At 52.5% G+C, this 21,485-nt stretch overlaps 2 protein-coding genes across 3 annotated transcripts in view; both read right to left on the bottom strand.

The window, feature by feature from the left end:
• The window catches only part of EYA3 (EYA transcriptional coactivator and phosphatase 3), a 48,314-nt gene extending 38,239 nt beyond the window's left edge, over positions 1 to 10,075 (bottom strand). For both annotated transcript variants that reach the window (XM_054170627.1, XM_054170626.1), the window contains exon 1: positions 9,970 to 10,075. The gene's annotated coding sequence lies outside the window, so the exon portion shown is untranslated. The remainder of the gene's footprint in view (positions 1 to 9,969) is intronic.
• A 3,550-nt stretch (positions 10,076 to 13,625) lies between these two features.
• Positions 13,626 to 18,601, bottom strand: PTAFR (platelet activating factor receptor). Its single transcript, XM_009911511.2, has 2 exons — positions 18,425 to 18,601; positions 13,626 to 14,816 (listed from the first exon to the last, which is right to left on the bottom strand). The coding sequence occupies exon 2, from the start codon at positions 14,761 to 14,763 to the stop codon at positions 13,702 to 13,704; it is 1,062 nt and encodes a 353-aa protein (XP_009909813.1). The 5' UTR covers positions 14,764 to 14,816; positions 18,425 to 18,601; the 3' UTR covers positions 13,626 to 13,701.
• Between the last annotated feature and the right edge of the window lie 2,884 nt (positions 18,602 to 21,485).

Below are 21,485 nucleotides of genomic sequence, written 5' to 3' on the forward strand. Positions count from 1 at the left end.
CACTCCTACAGATCCCTCAGCAGGGTTTGGCAGAAACTGGCATTCTTTGAGGTTTGGAAGAATATCTCCTTTTTGGTTTTTTTCCCCCTTTTTTGGGGGTTTTAAACAGCTTGATCAAAGGTCACAGGAAATGACAGCATCCCCCTGGTTCCCAGCTTGGGCTGTGCCACAAACCAGCCCCTTCAGCTGCTGTGAGGAATTGAACTGTTTTGTGTACTAAGCTCCATTTTTCCTTCCCTCAGGCAATAGCAAGATAATGAAAATTCTTTGTACAGTTGTACCATCACAATGGTGCAAATGAAATGAATGAGTAAACAGATGCCTGGGTGTGCAAAATGTTCTGCCTGGTGACTCTGAATGCACACCCAAAACACTTCAGGGGTACCTTTCCAGAAACAGGAGATGTGATCTTGAATCAGCTAATGCAGCTCCAGTGGCATGCAGAGTGAGCAGATGAAGGCTTTGCTCCTCCACTAAGGACTGGAAGAGCTAATACAGTTCTACTTGTCAGAGCAAATGGTTTGTAAGCATTGTGAATGCTCTCCTGTGCAAGGTGCTCAGCACCACAGGCAGGCTGCAGGGGCAGCCATGCCAGCACTGGGCAGCAGGTGAGAGGAGAGGCATCGCTGCAGGGATGGACAATACAGGAGAGAGGAAAGGAACTCGAGTTCCTAACCTCAAACTGTGATAACCCCAAGTTCTACTTTCTAATGGTGTCAACAATCAGGCACCAGTCTTGCTTTCCAAAACAACTCTTAAAAACTCCCCTCAAAATCAATCTCCAAGGCACCACAACTTGAGCCCTTCCTTAAGCACAGCTCTCTACTAGTTTCCTCCTTCAGCAGCAGAGAGCAGAGGTTTAAAATACAAAGGAACAGAGTTAACACCTGAAAGCTGTGCTACAACACACTAGGCTGCCCATTTCCTACCCTTATCCAATCCAGCAGATCTCAGGGCAAAGATTAATGCTCTGCCACTCTTTGCTGTCCCTCACTCAAGGCACGCCCCCAGACACAAACACACACCCCCCCTCATGTGGATACCTGCAAAATGCTGCAAACAGCAACAAAGAACAGACCTTTGCCATGAGATCTGCTGGATTGTTTGCTGCTCCCTCTCCATCTTCTCTCATCCCTTCTTCATTAACTGGGAAATGCTCAGAATAAACCACTGCAGAAGCTGCAGGGCAGGCAGCCAGCCAGCATGTCCTGGTTTGGAAGGGACGAGCGTCCACAGAGTGCCAACCCAGCCCTGCAGGGCTGGAAAATCCTGCTTTGATTAAAATTTCATCATCTTACAATGGAAAACAAAACAAACAACAACAACGTGCAGCATTCATAAAGTGAGAAAATCCCTGAGAGGCAATGTGGGACTGCAAAGCCCCCTCAGCAGCGCCTGTTTCGGCAACAGGAGCCCTCCCATCGGGCTGCAAGCCCTGCAGGGCTGTGGGCAGGGGCCGCCTGCTCCCCCAGCTCTTGAGCCGCTTCGGGAAATGGGATTGTGAAACGCAGCAGGGAAGTTTCTAATGGGGAGGAGAACCGTCTTCACAAAGCGAAAATCTGGCAAGAACAACTTCATCCTGCAGAAAAACAACTCCCACTGAGGCCAGAAAGGAGGCGGCGGGTGCGGGCTCTGCCGCGGCGGCGTGCGCAGCGGAGCCGGCGCACGGACAGCTCCCTGCTGCTAGCTGCGAGGTACGAACAGCGCAGCAATTTGTGTCCGCAGAGCAGAGAAGCCGATTCCCTCCTCTGTCCGGGAGGATTTAACTTGCACTGAGAATTAACAGGTTTGTTCACAAGATGCCAAATGCTAAGGTACTCCACGCCCTGTGGCTTTAGGTAACGGATAAATAGGAGGCAAACCTCCAGAGCTGCATCTTGGGAGTTCAAAAAGCGCTCTTTGGCCTCAAAGCTGCTTAAAGCAAAGGTGCAAACAGCAGAGCACGCTGCCTTTAGCTTCTAGAAGCCAATTCGGATGAATTCAACTAGATTGGGAAATTCCTGGATCAAAGGACTGAAGTTTTCAATCCTCTATCACTCAGCAAATCAGCCTCACGTTGCCCACAAAGGGCCTTGTTTATGCTATGAAGAGCTACATGGTACTTTGAATAAGAAGATTTCACTCAAATGAAAAAGCTGCCACACAGCTGCCACCAGAGGCTACCAGATCAATCTACAGTTAGAGAACTGTTTCAGCACTCAACTTTCACCATGACTTTGTTCCAGAAGTTGTGACCACGTTCCATTTCCTTCTTTGTTATTTTGCAGGAGAGGCAGCCATGGCATTTATCAGGGTGCCATCAGTTCTGAGAACATCTGTAGCTATTTGTGTCTTAGCAACAACAGCTGCTAGAGTAACCTGCTCAAAAAATGAAAGAAAGAATAAAGTGCTGGACAGTGGAGATTTTCTACTGGGGATAAAAGCAGTTTACGCAGTGGTGTTCAACACTCAGCTGCTCAGTAACAGCCACTGCTTTCATTTCAGGGGTTTACTACACCATTTGCTTCACACAGCATCAGTCCTGCTGGCAGAGGCAGGTGGGAGCACAAGCAGAGGCAGCCAAATGGTCCCTCCAGCCCAGCTCAGCAGTCTCCAGCAGCAGACACCAGCAGCAGGGAGAGCATGAGCCTGGCCACGCTCTGCCACCCCTGCATGCCCCTTCCAGCAGCCACAAGCATGGGACCAGAGGTGACAGCCCTGCCTCAACCTCCACTCATGGATGCTTCCCACCAATCTGTCTGGGCCCTAGCTGAACCAGCTCAGGATTTGCCACAGAATGGATTTCTTGGCTGTCTCACAGCTGGCTGCTCAGTGCCTTCAGTCCCTGCCCAGCTGGCTCTGCTTGCAGCACTTCCCCTGACTTCAGGATTTTGTACCCCTTGGTTACAGCCTCTCTCCAAACCAGGGGCCCAGCCTTCAGCTTCTCTGAAGGCATCTGCTCCAGCCCCCTGCCTTTCTCTGCTTCCTCCTGAGATGCAGCAGGCAGCATAGCACACAGCACATGAGATGTGGCTGCAGCCTGCTGACTTCAACACCTCCCTGGTGCCCACTGGCATCCCTCCAGCAAAAATCTCCAAGCCCTGCCTTGGGAGCTACTTTCAAGCAATGCCTGTCATCTTTAGCACAAACCTGAGCTGCAGGCTTGACTGTAAAGCTGCCTCACCATACATCCATCTGCCAGCCCAGGCTCCTGCCTTAACGCTGCTACCAGCCGTTGCCTGGCTTGTCCTGCCCGACTGTAACCCCTGCTTGTGAGGCCACTCCTGCTGCCTGCCTTGCACTGAGTACCCCCTGCCCTTGGGGACAGCATGTCCCTGCTACTCCCAGACACTAACAATGTACAGACAGATGAAGCTCTGATGAGACCACCTTAAGGTAACTGGACATCTGCAACTCCCTGAGACCAACCAGGATGCAGCAGGAGCTGCTTTCTGTCACGTTTGAAGGCTCACTGTGGGAGGTGACTGATAAGTGCAAAAGGGCAAATGTCCCCTTCAAGTCAGATGCTCTGAAAATCTGATCCCATCTGTTGCTTCCCTCTGTGGATGCACTGCAGAACTCTGGGACATTAGCAAGGTGGAACTTCCCTTCACAGAAGCCCTGCTGACTCTTTCCCAGTGGAGTGCATTTTCCAGCCAGAAGAGATTTTGTCCTTTCTAACTCTATCACCCTATTGCTGCTGGAAGTCAGTTTCCTGTATGGTGTTCATAGAACAGAATCATAGAATGGTTTGGGTTGGAAGGGATCTCCGAAGGTCACCTAGTCCAACCCCTCTGCAGTCAGCAGGGACATCCTCCACAAGATCAGGTTGGCCAGAGCCTCTTGAGCCTCACCATGGTGTAGAACTTGTTCCTCACATCCAATCCAAACCTGTTCTTCTTTAATTTCAAACCACTGCCCCTTGTCCTATGGACTGGGCCTTTGCAAACAGTCTCTCTCCAACCTTCTTGTAGGACATCCCAGGATGTCCTCTAGAGCCCATCTCTAGCAGTAAGAAGAACAACAAAACATTCACTGAGCTTCTCTGTTATCATCCCCAGGTGCCCTCCCCATCACCCTGGGTCACCAAGCAGCCCCACACAATCACTGCCTGCACCAAGAGAATGTATTTACTGCTTAGAGTCTCCTGTGCAAGGAGCTCTTCAGCTCCCTTTTCACCCTGTCACACTGCTTCAGGCACTGTGCAAACCTGGTCCTCCAAGCTTCCCCTGTGGGCAAGGCTTGCTTCTTTCCAGGAGGACACAAATGAGATCACAAAGATACCTTCACTGCTAATCTGAGAGCTAATCCCTAACCAGACAACAAATGAACACCAGCAAAACCTGCTGTGTGTGCTGAAGTTTCTGATGGGTGCAGCAAATCCAGAGCACAGAGTGAAGGTGTGCAGAGCAATGGGCAGGGATTGTCTTAACAAGACACTGGTAACCAGCTGAGTTGTGGCAAGTGGCAGCATCCTGCATTTCAGCTTTAGCTGGCATCAGCTGCAAAGTGAACCACACCAAGCAAACTGCTGCAGCTGGAGCCAGACAGGCTAACCCCACACACCAGTGAGCTACCTGACAGCTGAGATGAGCAGGGAGTACAGCCACAGCTCATATTCACAGCCCTGTGCCCCTGGGCAGCCAGGGGACCAAGAGGACCCAGGATGACCACAGCCTCAGGCTAAGCAATTTCTGTCTGCTTGCTCACCACAGCTAAGATAACCTTTGAGGAACCAGAGTCCACAGGATTTCCTGCTACCTTTTAGCTCCAGAATCAGTCAACACCAAGAAACCCCTCCCAGGGCTGCCACCTTTGGCTTAGGCCTGCTGCAGCTAATGGAGTCTGCCCAAACTCTCTTGAGCGCTCCACTTCCTGCTTCCCTCACTGCAAACAGAAGCTGCATGCCATGCACTGCATCCTGGCAGCAGCTCAGCAAGACCCAGCACTCTCACAGAAGACCAATGACATTTGCTCTTTATAGCAGCACCCATAAAAATCCTCATTCTATTCAGAGATCAGGGAAGCTTAACAACTTGGTGCTGGTTTTCCTTCAGCACAAAGCAACACTCTTTAGGTCCTGGAAAGCTACTCAGGGAACTGTAGCACTGTCACACTGCTTTTGCTCTCTCTTTTCAAATGCTGGGAGCAGTGGTTATCATCAGCTCATGGGGACTTTTTGACTCTCTTCAGGTCAGGCAAGAGTGAGCATTCTGTAACTTCTCTCTTTCTTTAAGCCAGAAGAATTAATTTCTCCTCATATCCAGAAAGGTCAACACAGCAATAAGCTTGGCATGAGAGCTAACTCTGAATAGAAAAAGATAACTGAGTAGAAAAAATAACCCTTGTGTGTCTCTACAGCTCTCCAGCATTCCAGCTAAGCTAATGAGTGAGTTCCTTTAAGTTCTTTTATCTTCTAGGCAGGCCAGCTAATACCCTAAGAACTCTGGATGGACAGGAAATGGGGCACATGGAACAGCCAAGGCAGCAGCTTCTGAACTGTCAAGAGTTGTTATAAAGGTATGAACAAAACATTAGATATTGGCCAGCAGGCCAAGAGAGGGGATTCTGTCCCTTGACTCTGCTCAAACCTCACCTCCAATCCTGCCTCCAGTTCTGGTGTCCCCAGCAGAAGGACACAGAACTGCTGGAGCAAGTCCAGAGGAGGTCACAAAGATGATCCAAGGGCTGGAGCAGCTCTGCTGTGAGGCCAGGCTGAGGGAGCTGGGGGTGCTCAGCCTGAAGAAGAGCTGCCTTCCAGTACCTGAAGGGATCCTGCAGGAAGGCTGCAGAGAGACTTTTCCTGAGGGTGTCCGGAGACAGGACAAGGAGGAATGGTTTGAAGCTGAGGCAGAGCAAGGTTAGACTGGAGCTGAGGAAGAAGTTCTTCAGTACCAGGGTGGTGAAACTCTGGAACAGGTTGCCCAGGGAGGCTGTGGATGCCTCCTCCCTGGGGGTGTTCAAAGCCAGGCTGGATCAGGCCTTCAGCAGCTGAGTCCAGTTGAGAAGTGTCCCTGCCCATGGTGGGGAGGTTGGAATGGATGATCTACAAGGTTCCTTCTGACCTGAGCCATTCCAGGATACTGTAAATGAGACCAAACCTCTGTGCTAAACTCCAAAGCCCTGACCCAATGGGGTAACTTTCTGTGACAGTATTTCCCCCAAAGTGATACAAGAACAACCACACCTTCAAAAAGCAGCATGGGGAAACTCCAAGAGGAACACACTGACCAAGCCTACTTCAGAGCACTTCCACCTGGTCTTGAGAAGAGCTGCCACTTCCTTTTCTGCTTTGAAAACAATTCCTCACCTACTCTTTCAAATGATCTTGGTTCTGAGTATTCTGATCAACTTAAATCAATCACAGTTAAGGAAGCATTTCTTAACCTCTCTTGACCAGGACTGGGGGGAAATTGTCATAGGAAAGACATGGAGACATGGAACCCCAGATGACAGCACAGAATTGAAGGTGATGATGGGCCATGCCCATGGTCAAAAGCTGCCACAGACTTGGTTGTTTCAGCTGGTGACACAGAGAAGCAGCTCTGTCAGTGTTCAAACACAAACAGTGCAGATAGCAAGACCTGGAAGGAAGCTCTTGGGATGTAAGAGCAGCTCTGTAAATGGCCCTCAGACCAGGAGAGACCTCCTGCAGAACTGTTCAGCTACCTCTGGAATCAGGCAAGCCCTGTAAGCATGGGATTAAGGACACAAGAGATTGAAAAAGTTCCCAGTTAGGAAAACAATTTAGTATCATGATGAAGCTAAGTAAAAGCCTGGGTTCTAGTTCTCATTATGGGACAGGGACAATGTGGGAAAGCCAAGACAGCAGTGCCTGGTGTGGCATGGCTCAAACTGCCACCACAGGCTGAAGGACCTGCTGTGCCACACCAGCTCCTCTGCCCACAGCACTCTCCTCAATGTCAGTAACACATTAGGAGAGCTGAGCCTTGCAGCACCACCTGCACTGCAGCTCTGGATGTGGCTTCAAGAAGGAAGAAAGGACTTAAGAGAGGAAGTTACTGCCTGAGGGACTGAAGTGCCTCCAGTTACAGCATCCACATCAACCACCCTTGGATCACTGCTAGAGGGGGCCTGCTGAAGAGACTGGTCTGTTGCCTGGTAACTAATCAAAGGGAAAACTTCCAGACAAATTAGGATTGGGGGAAAAAATTAATAAGACAAAGGAAGAAAGAAATGAAAAAGACCTTCCTTGACTCACACAGTGTAACCACTGTGTGCCACTGGTTGTGGTTTAAGTGACAGAAGCCCTCAGGAGCTGTAAGAGACAAAGCTGTCTGGGGATGGGCTGTCTGCAGACACTGCTCAGTGTGGCACCACACACACACCACCAGCTGCTACATTCTGCCACGATTTCATTTAAGGCCTCAGAAGTTTCCTCTACATCTCCATCCTGACAACTCCTTTTCCAGTCACAGGGTTTTGCAGAGCCAGTACAAGTTGTAACAAACATCCATTGTCTAGGAGCACCTTTCAGGGCAAAAAAAAGGCCCCACAGAGCTGCAGAGAGGGGAAACCCCCCAGTCCTACTTCTGATAATCAGGGATACAGGCACTGAGTCACTCCTGTCCACAGTGACACATTACCTGTTTGAAGCCTCAGAGCACTCATAGTATCAGTCAGGTTTGGAAGGGACCACAAGGATCATCTAGTTCCAACCCCCCTGCCATGGGCAGGGACACCTCACACTAGATCAGGCTGGCCAGAGCCTCGTCCAGCCTGGTCTTAAACACCTCCAGGGACGGGGCCCCAACCACCTCCCTGGACAACCCATTCCAGGGCTTCACCACTCTCATGGGGAAGAACTTCCTCCTCACCTCCAGTCTGAATCTCCCCACCTCCAGCTTTATTCCATTCCCCCTAGTCCTATCACTCCCTGATATCCTGGGAAGTCCCTCCCCAGCCTTCTTGTAGTCCCCTTCAGACACTGGAAGGCCACAATTAGGTCACCTCGGAGCCTTCTCTTCTCCAGACTGAACAGCCCCAACTCCTTCAGTCTGTCCTCACAGCAGAGGTGCTCCAGCCCTCTGCTCATCCTCGTGACCCTTCTCTGGACACCTTCCAGCACATCCAGATCCCTCTTGTAATAGGGGCTCCAGAACTGGACACAATACTCCAAGTGGGGTCTCACCAGAGCTGAGTAGAGGGGGAGAATCACCTCCCTTGACCTGCCTCTTCATGCTTACCATGACCTGCTCAGAGACTGTGCTACTTGCCAGGTTCTATTTCAGTGTATTTCATCCAGGTTTATATCCAGTGACACACAACAACCCTCTGGCACACAGAAGTTGGGAAATCATTGATTCATCTGCTGGGGGGGTACTCCAACCCCTTATACACAACATGCAAACTGCTTAATATTCAAGACTCATCTGGACATTTACAAGGCAAGGTTTTGAGAAGCCATAAACCCTTCTGAGGTCACCAATTACTCAGGAGTTAATGCAGCTCTGCATCCATCTGTAACGGGCAGGTGACAGCTCTGCATGACACGACTCAACAATGCAGTGGCCAAGGTGCCATAGCTAGGTGCTGTGGGTGCCTGGGAGGCAAAGGCTGCAGCAAGTCCCTGTGCAGACACTCCAGCAGCCTGTGAACCGTGAGACCTTCACCTGCCTTACAGCCACAGCACTGAGAGTGGACCTGCTGCAGTTCACCTGGCAAAAGTGGGATTGAGGAGGATTGCAAGTAAGAAACATCACAGCATGAGGTGATAAGAAAAAGCCCAAAATGTGATAGGTGACTCTGATAGGCCAGTGGGTCTGCAGGTTGAGGAAGCCACTATCTGCATGCATCTTGAAAAGCAGCTGATTATGACAGGCATGTGAACTGCCACAGCTCCCAAAACCTAACCCAGTATGATGGATTTAAGATAATCTGCAACAGACAACATCAAAGGAAACCAAACAACAGAGGCAGATGATAACTGTAAAAACATTATCTTGCTGAGTAGACTTGACTTAATTACCAGGTGGAAGCTACAATGCTGCAGATGAAGTGCATTACAGAAGCAGCAGCAAACCTGCTCCATTCCAAAGGCAACGTCCACCCAGGCTGTTTTGTACAATGCTCCATCTGAATTACCACAGCTATGTTGCATCGAGGGCTAGCTCTAGCCTGGAAACAATTTAACCACACCAAGCAGTGCAGAAACCAAACTGCAAGGCGTGCCGTGCTTGAGCTGGCTCCACATACAGCTTCAGCAACTCAGCACAGCATTCCCAGAACCAGGAATGCCCAGCAGAGCTGAGCCGGATCCAGCACAGCTTGCAAAGCCCGACTGATCCTGGCCCTGCCAAGCACAAAAACATCCTCTTGGACTTGTCTACACAAGCTGCAGTGTGAGCAGCTAAACCCACTCCGGGGTAAGAAGTGGAGGTATGTTTAGCTGCGTCCTCGCACAGCCAGCAGAGTTTGAGCAGGGCTGCCCTAAGCTGAGGTCACCTCCTGCTGCCGGCCCTGTGCAGAAGCCACCAAGCCGCGGGCACATCCCAGGCCAGTTTTGTCGGTTACCTCCAAGCCACTCCTCGTTACCTGAGCTAAGGGAATCAGTTGGCGTCTTTCTGCATCTTTTGGCCGCTTCCCAGCTCTTCCAAGCACCAGCAGCCGCGGCTGAAGCACCTGGGCTGCTGGAACACCCCGCCGTGCCCCGGGGCAGCGGTGCTCGGGGCGACGAGCCCTGGGCTCTAGCCCAGCACTGCCGCTCCTGCCCTGACCGCAGCGCCCCTCGGCGCCCCTTCGGGCCCACACCCGGGCCGGGGGCAGGAGCAGACACTTCACACACGCGGCGTCGCCTGCGCCCCGCGGCCGACGAGCTCGGGCCCGCCGGGCCTCGGCCCGAGGCGGGGGAGCGGCGCCGGGGGCTGCGCGGGGGGAAGCGCAGCCCGGAAGGGCAAAGCTCCGCGCCGCCCTCCCCTCAGTGGCGCCGGGCGCGCAGCGCCGGCCCGGCCTCCCTCAGCGGGCTCTTACCGAGAGGCGGCTCCGCAGCCGGGCCCGGGAGCGCGTCCCGCAGCGGACATGGCAGCGGCGGCCCCGCGCCTCCTCACCTCGCCCCGCCCGCCGCGGCGCCACCCGGAAGCAGAGCTGGCCGCGCCGGAAGTGACGCCGCGGGCCCGGGGACGGCTGCGGGCGGGGGCGGCCCGGGGCGAGGCGGTGGCGGTGCTGGCCGCTGCCCTGCTGTGGGGTGGCGGTGGGGTGAAGCTCTCCCCCAGCATTAGCTTTGCCAGCCCAGCTGGCAGCTGTAGTTAAAAACAAAACTACAGCCCGCAAGGGAACGCAGTGAATGTGTACAGCTAGACAGGACTTAGAGTGCTCACAACTGACGATCAGCACGGGAACCCCCTGGCCAAGCACCCGGGGAAGCTACCAGCTTCTCCCTCCCTGCCTGCCCCTTACCCCTCTGCACAAGGGACAAGAGACAGAAGCAGAGACGTTATCGGCAGTCACAACAAAGCAGTGCAGCCCAGGTCAAGCAGAAGCAAGTTAGAATAGAATTAACCAGGTTGGAAGAGACCTTCGAGATCATCGTGTCCAAAAGTTAGCATCTGCTAGCCCCAGGAAGCAAGGAGATTGTTTTGTACAACCAGTTTTGGTTCCTCAGTTCTCCAATGGGATTGTTTAGAACTATAGTTATTTTCCTTTTCACACCCAATAGTGATTTGTTTACATTTTTACTACTTTCTGTTCAAGATCTGTGAAAAACATTTTAAAGGTATAGCCTTAAACTACCACAGGGATTGTGTCCAGTTCTGGGCTCCCCAGGTTGAGAGGGGCAGGGATCTACTGGAGAGAGTCCAGCAGAGGCTATGAGGATGCTGAAGGGCCTGGAAGATCTGTGTGAAGAGGAGAGGCTGAAAGCCCTGGGGCTGGTTAGCCTGGAGAGGAGCAGCCCCAGAGGGGATCTGATCAATGGTTACAAATAACTGAGGGGTGGGGGGCAAGAAGGGGCCAGGCTCATGCCAGTGATGTCCTGGGATAGGACAAGGGGTGATGGACACAAACTGGAACCCAGGAGCTTCCATCTCAACACGGGGAGGAGTTTCTTTGGTGTGAGGGTGCTGGAGCCCTCTAGCAGGCTGCCCAGAGCGGTTGTGAAGTCCACTTCAGAGACTTTCAAGACCCATCTGGATGCTCCTGTGTGACCTGCCCTGGGTGACCCTGCTCTGGCAGGGGCGTTGGTCTCGGTGATCTCGGGAGGTCCCTTCCAACCCCTGACATTCTGTGATACGCCTGGGGCCGTGCCCTGGGCTGCGGTCTGGCGCTGCGGCAGTCGTCTGTCACCTCCCAGCGGCGCTGTCCAAGCCGCACGGTGAGGGTGCGTGTAGGGAATTTCCCGTGTGCGCGGAGCAGGGTTTGGCTGGTTGGGGTTTGGAGAGCTCTAGCAGGTTTCTCAGAAGCTGTTACCTCCGTGACATAATTTCTTTCCCCTTCACCTGTAGGTCAGAACGTGCTAAGCTTTTGATTTCACCTCTGCGTTTAAAAGACACACCAAACCCGGTCTGTGTCAGCGTGGTACTGAGGCTTCTACCTTGAGCATGAATACAGAAAGATGAGAGGTGGGTGAGGTTCGAGGGCCAAACGCTGGGGGAACACAGTTCCCTTGAAAGAGGATCTTCTGAGGATCCGTTTTACTGCAGAGCAGAACAGCATTGTGGTAACACTGAGAAAGCAATTTCAGGAGCAGGAGAACCTCAGACTGGTTTTCAGAAGCTCATTGTTACCACTCTAGTTTTACTGCAACACAGCCCCCTGAAGGGCCTTTTCCTCCTCTCGATGCAGGTTTACGTTTGTCCTCTGAGCCCATGCTGGCCTTACAGCGGTTTCTCTGGAGCAGATCTTGTTCTTGACCTGCATTAAGTAACCCAAACTGTAAATGCTGTTGCAAGCTTTCCAGGAATCAATAGAAGGAGGTCACACATTTACCAGATCTCCACATAAAATCCCTTCCCATTTCCTCTGAGGAGCTGCTGAACTCCATCTGCCCATTGCCTAGGGGGATGTGGAGCAAGAGAGCTCCATCCACTGCTGCCTCAGGTGGCAAAGGGCAAAGGAAAAGGGGGAGAGCTCCATCTTCTCTGACAGCTGCCAAAGCTCCTTAGCCAGAACATGCTGTGTATTGTGAGGGTGGAAATACAGAGGCAGATTCCTCCAGCAAGTGGGATTCAGCCTTTTAAATTGGAGAAATGCCCTCCCTTGCTGCATGCTGGGGCTCAGGTGACTGCAGACTGAAAGCAAAGCCTCTGAGGGGCATCGCCAGGCGCTTAGCCCTGCTAAGAGCTGCCAGCAGGTGTTCAGTGTGGGTGGCCATTACCGGAGCAGAGGCCAGTACCAGGAGGGAAATGCATTCATTTTGTGATCAAATTCTTTCCTCGGCCTGGCACTGGGCCTGGAATAGAAAAATAAATATCTTAGTTCTCAAGGAAGCACAGAAGCTGCCTGAGAATGTTCAGGAGATGCATCAAAAGGCCCTCTATGTCCACTGAGTGTAGTCTGGTACAACCTGGTCCTATCTTTGGAGAGCCTGGAGCTCTGCTTTCACATCCTCTGGTGGCTGTAAGACGGCTGCTGTCCTGCACAAGAATTAGCAGTGTCACAGGTCAGAAACACTTTTCCTGTCATCAGCCAGGCTCTCCCATGTCGTTTAGGGAACCAAAACCTCTTGTGAAAACAATGAAGTTCCCTTCCCTTCCCTGCCCAATTTCCTGTGCTGGATTGAGTAATTTGGGTCAGAAAAGGAACCCACAGTGGCTCATGACAGGAAGCAGACCTCAGCACCCCTGGAAAACAACATCCTGGGCCCCAACTGACTGCAGCCAGTCCTGAGTGAGCCAATTACCTGTGGTCCTCTGCACTGTGACCCTCTGCAGACCTAGGAAAATGGCCACGACCTCATCTAATACTTCACTTGCGGTAGGACATCAAGAAGAAGTCAGCCTCACTTCTTCATAGCAGAAATAGAAAAGCTGGGGAAGGAATGAGGTGCAGTTGCTTTCTACAAACAGTATTTAACTAAATGAGAACTAAAATACTGAAGCATTTTAAGCTTTTATTTTTTTATCATAATGCCCACCCTGACAAAATTCTTCTGTTACCTGGAGCCTCCAAAATGAGGTTGGATTTCACAGACACATCAGTCAGTCAAAAATTACCAAACTGAGTGCAAGAGATCACTGGTTGGCAGCTCTGCTCTCATACAAGGAGCCAGGGCAGACAAGAGTCCCCTTTGGGCATAATGTTGACCTGGGGATGGGGGATGAGGCTCTGCCCATTCCTCTTCCTTTTCCTGCCCACTAGTCCAGTTAGGTGACTGCTCCAGGAGCTGGGAGCAAAGGCAAATGATCATAATGGGCACCTCCAGAGATCTGTGAAGCATGGAGCCCAGCAGACTGTGAGAGTAGGTAAGAAGGGATCAGAAGTCAGATCTCTTCTTTGATGGCATTTTAGAGATCTCCATGGACTCCACCCCTTCCAGCCACCCCAGAGCCTCTTCAGCTCAGACTCTCTTCACAGAAGCATGCAAGCTGCTTAGAAAAGTCACTTGGCACTAGCAGCTCAGTCTGTTCTTCCAGGTCTTTTAGAAGTCTCTTACAGCTTTGATGCTGGATTCCCCATGGGAGAATCCTCTGCTGTGTCCCTCAGTGTGTCTCCCTGAGCTGAATGACTGATTCACACACCTCAGTCTGCAGCCAGAGCAGAGCTGCACTAGATCCCAACGTCATCCTCCTGGTGAATGGTTCCCTCAATCACTGTGTCCGTGGTCTGCCTGGAGCACTTGCGGCTCCCTTTCATGCTTTTCAGTTTCTCTGAAACGTGCTTCTGGAACTTCTTGGTGAGGAAGCAGTAGATGATAGGGTCCAGCACACAGTTTGTGCTCAAAAGGCACAGAGTCACCTGGTGAGCGTCATTGAGCTGTTGGCGCAGCTGACAGTTCTCCTTCTTCCACTGCTCCAGGACGGTCAGGGTCCAGGGCAGGTCCACGATGTGATGAGGCACAAAGCTGATGATGAACACTGCCAGCACCGTGCAGACCATCCAGAGTGCCCTCTGCTTCACGTGGGCACTCTTCCGTGGCTGCCCTGATTTGGAGAACAGGGTCCTGATGATGATGATGTTCCAGCCCAGTATGAAGAGGAAGATGATGTAGAAGAGGATGCAGATGATGACGTGAATGGCGAGCACCGCCGAGACGCTGCCAGAGGAATCGTAGCGCTCGAAGCACCGCGTGAAATTCCTGGAGCCCACCTTCTCCTGGTTAGTGTTGTTGTCAAAGAGGTAGTACAAAGAGCTCCCCACTATGATGATCCAGATAGCTGCTGATAAGTAGATTCCTCTTCTCTGGGTGGTGAACTGAGCAGCTTTGATGGGGTTGGTCACGGCCTGGTAACGGTTGTAGGTGATGACCATCAGAAAGGCAACGGAGGAGTAGGTGTTCACGAAAAACAAACAGCCAGCCACGTTGCAGAGGAAGCTGGGCATGATCCAGTCCCCATGGTGGTGATAGTACACAATCCACATGGGCATCGTCACCAGGAAGAGCAGGTCAGCCACCGTCAGGTTCACCATGAATATCTTGATCTCATTCAGCTTCTTGGTGGGGTAGATGCGGCTGAAGATCCACAGCACGTAGCAGTTGGCAGCAAAGCCCAGGATGAAAATGATGCTGTAGAAAACAGTGAAGAGGTTGTAGCGAAACTCAGAGTCTATGTGGCATGGAATGTAGGAGTCGGCAGCACCTTCAGCACCAGCCTTACCCTTTCCAGACATTGTGGTGCTGAGTGGTCTGAACCAGAAAGTCCTGCTGGAGCTTTTCTTCTTACCTAGAAATACAAACATGGAATGAGCTGATTGTTGTGGTGCCATTGCTAAGACAAACCCCACCTGGCAGCTTCAGCTGTCTGTAGCATCAGGAGCTCTGCTCCATGTCTGCTCTAGTGGGAGGTGTCCCTGCCCGTGGCAGGGGGTTGGAACTAAATGACCTTTAAGGACCCTTCCAACCTAAACCATTCCATGGTTCTATGATTCTATGCCTTGGAGCAGCCTTGGAGATGCCTCCAGTCACAGACACCAGCCCTGACCCCTTGGTCCTCTCTTTGATCCCATTCCCTCACCACGCCAGCCTTTGTGTCTTCATCCAGCACTGTTTGCTGCAGTGTGGATCCCAGATCCCTCATCTCAGAAAGTTCTTAGGTACTGTCACTCTGCTCCATCTTTTACTGTAAACAAACAGGTTTCTGGGTCTCTTTTCCCCACCCCTGTGGTTCCTAAGTGCTTTCTAACCTGCCTATGTTTATTTTGACCTAGAAATTCCAGAAGTGAAACAATATCTGGTAAAGATGTCTCACTAGTGCCATGTCCAGAGTCACCCCTAGCTGTTTTCTGACCCTTTCCTTCTCAAGATTGGATTTGTTTCCTTAGCTGCAGGCACTGCAGGATCTCACACTCACTTCAGAGGCTCCCAGACCTCTCAGTTGCTTTACTCACTGACTGATGAAAAAGATGAGTCACAGAGTGGTGTTTTGTGGTGCTTTGTTGATTTTAACTACAGTTTATTTCTCTTAACATCCTGGCTGTTGTCTCCTGTGTCATCATTTTGCATTCAAGATGTCACTAAACCAATCTGTCTGTTTTTTGTCTTCCCCCTACCATTTCTGCCTCAAATGCCAGTGGCAGCAGCAGCAGCTCTGTACTTCCCTGTGCTGTTGGTGAGGATGCTGGCAAACACTGGCCCCAAAGAAGCTCCTTCAGGGTTTGGATATTACCAGTCTCCACCTCAGGATTTCTCCAGATCTTGCTTACAGTTTGGACACACCAAATCCCTGCATCATCCATGGTGCACTCCTCCTGTCTCTTACATGTGGATTGGGTCTAACCCCTGTGCACTTTCCCTGCAGCTTTCACCTCTCAGAGGATGCCCTTGGCTGCAGTGCCAGCAGGCACTCACCTCTCCATAACACCACCCTGCATATCTGCTTGGGTTTCTCTCCCTTTTCCTTCATGGGGAGGTAACTGGCAGCAGGGAAAGCAGCTGGAGAGCTGCCAGCAAGGACATGAGGCTGCTCACTGATGGAAACTCGCTGGGGTTTAGCCTGATTTGCAGAAGATGGTGGTGTTCCCTGAGAGTGAGCACACTGCACCCCCAGTCATGAGGCCCAAGCTCCTGGTGTGAGTTGTGAGGGGAAGCCTGGGTGCTGCACACTGTGACCTGCTCACCTCAGCCCTGCCAGCTCCAAGCATTTTCCCCTGAAGGGTACTGCCTCCTCAGCAGCACCCTCCTGCCTCCACACCTCCTGGAGCAGCAGAGGGTGGCATGAAGCTTCACCTCACCATCTCAGGGCTGAGGCTCTCTTGGTGCCAGTCTGCTGTTGGTTCCTCATTTACATTGGCACTTTGCAATTTTCCTTTGCAAATGGGGAAGTCAGCTCTGAATCAAGCAGGGTCCCCTTTCTTCAGAACACTCTGCAGCCCCCTGGGTGATTCTTTGGAGAGGAAGGCAATAGTCATCTTCCTGAGCCTCACCCTCACAGGACCCCTAAGTACATGACTACTACAGATGGCCACAACTTGTCCTGGGACCTTCACAGGCTGCTGCATGCTGGGCAGCACTGGGGGTTGAGTGTCTTTCAATACCATCTTTGGCCATGTTTCATGTGAATCAGAGTAGTCTGGGCTGGAAAATCCTTTAAGGTAGCTGTGTCAGTACTAGCAGCTAGCCAGGTGACACAAGTCTCTGTCCTCTTTTGCCTTGATCTCTGCCACCCTGCTGAGAACCCACTGGTCTCAAAGGGTAGCAGCTAATGCAGGTGGTGGTAGCCAGGATGGTCAGGGCTGTGACATCTCAGGGTCTGGCACATCCCTGAGGAATAACTTTGTCACTGCCTGCTGGCCTGTGGAGCAGTCCCAGAGCAGGCAATGGCCTGTGCTGTACCCTGCCCTCCTTTGCTTCACACAGGACCCAAGGCAAGTCCCACAGTCATCTCATGGTCTGTTTCCACATCCTCATCTATGGAGAGTGGCAGTTGTCACAACACTGCCTTAAACAAATGCCCATGGCCCAGACCAGCTCTGCCACCCTCCAAGGCACCACCTCTGGGAACAGTTTGCATCTCTCAGCTCAGAAGGGCACCTGGCAGATGCAGACAGTCAGGGAAGGGGTGAGACTGTGCAAGGGCAAGAGAAACCAGTGGGGAGCTTTGTGTTTGATACAGGATTCTGATGTTCAAATAAAAAGCAAAAGGGGAGTCTAATTAGCTAAGGTAATTAGAGCACTGGATCAAAGCTATATGCCCTATGTTCTGAGAGACTGCTGCCTCTGCAAAAGTGACTGTTCTTTTGCCATCCATTTCTGTCCTTCAACGTGGAGAGTCAGAAGAGTGGAGAGCTCAGAGTGGAGACACACATAGAGATAGGTTAGCTTGGGTCCCTTTCTCCTGCACAAATTCTCTTTGGTTTTGGGGAGTCCAAAATTCAGACTTGAAACAGGTTTTCCTTCCTGTGCAGAGAGAAATTTCCTCTAGCTCTACAGTCCGTTAAAAATCCAAATGCTGATGAGACACTCTGGTGGGTGCACACCATCCAGAATTTCAAACCAACCAGCTGTCTTGAGTTGTTTTTTCCCAGGGAGGTGGTGGGGTCACCATCCCTGGAGGTGTTCAAGAGGGGATTGGGCGTGGCACTTGGTGCCATGCAGAGCTAACTGCATGTCTCCCTCCCTGCAGAGAAGATGGGGCTGAGCTACGAGGCTAAGCTGGCCCCGGGAGAGGGGGACACAAGGACATGATCTGTGTGGGTAAGCCTGCTAGGAATGGCTGGCAGAGGTGGGCAGTGGGAGATGGCAGTGCTGTCTCTGGGCCCAGCAGCACTTGGTAGAGCTCATCCACCTTTGCCTGGGTAGGCTGTGCAGTGCCGATTCCTTCAGGGAATCACCACAGATCCTTCTTGCTTGCCAAGCCAGACAACACACAGCTAGAGGAGAGCGTGGCAGTGCTGCCCACTAAATGCACTCAGTGCCCACTTCCCTCGGAGGGAACTTGAGCTCCCAGCTCCTGTGACTTGTGAGGTGCTCTGAGCCCCAGGCTCTGGAGCAGTGCACGGAGCTGTGCATGGGCACAGCTGTCACACATGTCCTGGGCTGTGTGGCAGCAGGCTGGGCTCTGGCAGCTCCAGCCCAGGCACTACCTTGATCATGAGCGCCTCAGCCAGTGGTGCACCAACCAGTGCTGACAGCACCCAAGTGGCTGATGTGAGCAGGGCATGCCTGGGGCTCTGGGAGGCTCTGGGGGTCTGCAGGCTCCCATGGGCAATGCTCTCCCAATGAGGCTGTGCTGGCTCCTGGCTGTGGGGTGCAGGAGCTGTGCCAACAGAAGCTGTGCCATCCATAGCAGTGTTGCAAGAGCAGCAGGACTAATAAAGGATATTTTCTGCTTACCACAGTCAGAAGGGTTCAGCACAGGGCATCCATCTTCAGCTTTGGCAGAGCAGTGAGGAGGTTTTACTGGAGATGATCAGGCGTCTCCCAGGTGTTATTTTCTTTGACCTGGAGCTGGAAGGTCTCCACACAGGCAGCTCTCAAGAAGAGGACACCAGGATGGGAGCAACTGCAGCATGATGCAGAGTCACTAGAGAAGAGGAAATGTGTGACATCAGCTCAAAGGAAATGAGAGAGAAAATAAGCTGTAGAGGCAATTAACCACAGCCAAGATCTGGAAAGTCCTTAAAGCTGTTTCCTCAAAGTACCTCTGCTGCTGATGAGCCTGAGAGAGGGCAACATTGGGATTTTTCTTTAGAGATAGAATGCCCCTGATTAGATTTGGGATAAGAGAGTATTTGAGCATCCTTCTTCCAAGCAGAGAAGCTTTCATTTTATGACTTCTAGAAAAGGAAATGCCAGGAGACTCAGATATCCCATGGGCAGACTCATTTCCTAGCAGCCTTCATCCTTGTGTTGGGGCTCAACAGAGCCAGGAACAGAGCCACCTCAAGTCTCCTTTTCTGTCAGGGACCTTCAGTGGACACTGAGACACCACAGCATGGCAGGTCCTCACCTGCCCATTGACCTTCATATCACAACCACCATCGTTTGTGGCAGCCTGAAGATCACTCATCTCAGTGATGCAAACTGCTGGAGTGCTCAGGGAGCACTGGTGAAAAGCAGAGCTGCACACATGGTTCCAGCCAAGCCATAAATCACACCCTGCAGCTCACAGCCTGATGCAGGGACAGAAACACACAGGAACAGAGCCACAAAGTCCATCACCAGCACAAGAGAGCCTGCAACAAGGCTCCTGAGAAACAGCATGGTCCAAGTTGAAGCACCACATGCTGCTCCCTTGCTCTCCTGGCTTTTCTCATGGGGGGCAAACCCATGGTAGGCCCTGGCCATGTCCAAGCTGTGAGGAGCACCAGAGACCCCCATGGTGTGGTGCCATGTTTGGGAGAGCCACCAGGGACGGGCTGTGGGTTATGTCCCCTGTGCCACACCAGTTGAGGGCACCAGCCAAAGCTCTCCAAGAGCCAGGAGCTGCCACGGAGCTTTTGCTGTTGGGCTGGTGAGCCCTAGCTCCAAGTGGGACACAGAAACCTCATCAGCTGGGGAGATGAGCCCCTGATGGAGAGGGCAAGGGGGACAGCAGCAGCACTGCTCTACCAGGCTTGCCTGGCCTCGGGCACCTGGAGCCGAAGGGCTGCATGACATCAGGGCAGCTGGTATGGTGCCAGGACTGACCCTCTGTCCATGCAGGGCCTGGATGTCCCCAGCCAGGGGCCTGGCAAACCCCAGCACTGATCTGGGCTTCTTTGCTTCAGTCACCTCTGCCCTGGTCTTTCTCCAGAGGGGGCAGGCAGCTTTCCCAGGGCCATTACAGAGGGAAGCAGCTGGGGTGCACTTCTTGGTGCCCAGGGGTGAGCAGAGGCAGGGTGTGCACCCAGCTGCCTGCAGGCACCCTGAGCCCCAGCCCAGTTTCCAGCCTGGCAGGGGTTGTGCAAGTGCTCAGCAAACTGCTGTGCAATCCAGGGTGTCCTGCTGCTCCAGGTCCTGCTCAGAGGAAGCTCTAAAAGACCCAGAGGTGGGTGGACACCACAGGTAGCCACACAGCTGGACATGCCCTGAGCTGCTCTGGGATCACCCTTGTCTCCCACATCAACAGCCTGGAGTGTCCAAGGGACTTGGAAGCTACCCAACCTGAGCAGAACCCAAACTCCCCCAGAGCAAAGCAGCACCACAGAAGCAGCTCTGCACGGAGTGGGAGGCCCTGCCCTGCCCCAGCAGCGTGGTCTGCACCAAGGGGTCAGGGAACACCCAGGCTCTGATTCTGTCTGGCCAAGGCAGTGTGACCTGAAGGGTGACCTGAGGCTCCTCTTGCAGAGCTGTACTGGGCTAGATAGAGGCTGCAGCTGTCTCTGTCCCTCTGCCACCTGCCCTCCTCCCTCCTTCCCCATAAGTCGCTGTAAAGAAGGACCAAGGCAGCAGACCCTTCACGGGCTGGGCAGAGCTAAGGAGGCTGGCAGCAGCCAGCGAGGTTGTCTGCTCACAGAGGGAAGGCAAGCTTGCAGAGGCTGCAGCAGTGGCCACAGTTTGCTGTCCTGTCACAGCCAAGTTCTTAGAGGAAATGAAAGCCCAGGAAGCTCAGAGCTAGGGAGGAGCTCTCATCAGAATCTTCATCCTTCCTCTGCCTGGCCTGCCTTGGCTCTGCCTCTGATGGGACACACGCATGGCCCCGAAGTTCAGCAAAGTTTGTAAAGCCCAGAGAAGCAAATTGCAAACACACCAATTTCAGTGGTAAAACACTCATCAAAAACATCAAAACAAATCAGCTTCTACCACAGCTGATTCCCACACAAGGCTGCTGAGCAGCACTAGTGGCTCTTTGGCTCTTCAGGCTCTTGTACCAGGACATGGATCCTGCAGCAGCTTTGCAAATGCTGTTTCCTGGGAACGACTTCATGCAAATTGCAAACTGCTGGTGGGCAGTGGGATGGTCCTCTTGCTCCTGGCACCATGTCAGCACTCTCATGCACACTGCTGTGGAAGATGCTTACTGCCTCCTGTGGGCAATGCTTGCCTCTGGTGTGTCCTGGGGGTCACTTCTGAGATGCAGCCTGGTAGCTGTCCCCACTTTGGATGACCACACACACACTTTGCAAGGGTCAGAAACTCTCCTGGTTACGAAAACAAAGAGCCAGACAACTCCTTCCAGAGCAAAGCCACATCCTGGTAGTGGAGAGGAGCTCTCCATGGAGTGAGGAGGAGTAGTGTTGCAGCCGACAGGCTCTGCCTGCAGACAGCTGCTCTTTGGTAACAAGAGCAGGGAACAAGGACAAGAGGAAATACTTGGAGCTAGTAAGAGCACCTGAGAGCTCAGAGCTGTGTGGTGCAAACAGCATGCAGGGCCAGCACACAGCTGAGAGTCATCCTTGCTGGTCCTGGCCACACAGCCCTTTAGAAGTTCTTCTGAACCAGAGCACTGAGAGCCTGGCACTAAGCACTCTCT

Source organism: Dryobates pubescens, chromosome 20 (assembly GCF_014839835.1).
Source record: "Dryobates pubescens isolate bDryPub1 chromosome 20, bDryPub1.pri, whole genome shotgun sequence".
NCBI lineage: Eukaryota > Metazoa > Chordata > Aves > Piciformes > Picidae > Dryobates > Dryobates pubescens.

Excerpts from the sequence above, each read along its gene's own strand:
- PTAFR (XM_009911511.2), bottom strand. The coding sequence starts at position 14,763 with ATGTCTGGAAAGGGTAAGGCTGGTGCTGAAGGTGCTGCCGACTCCTAC.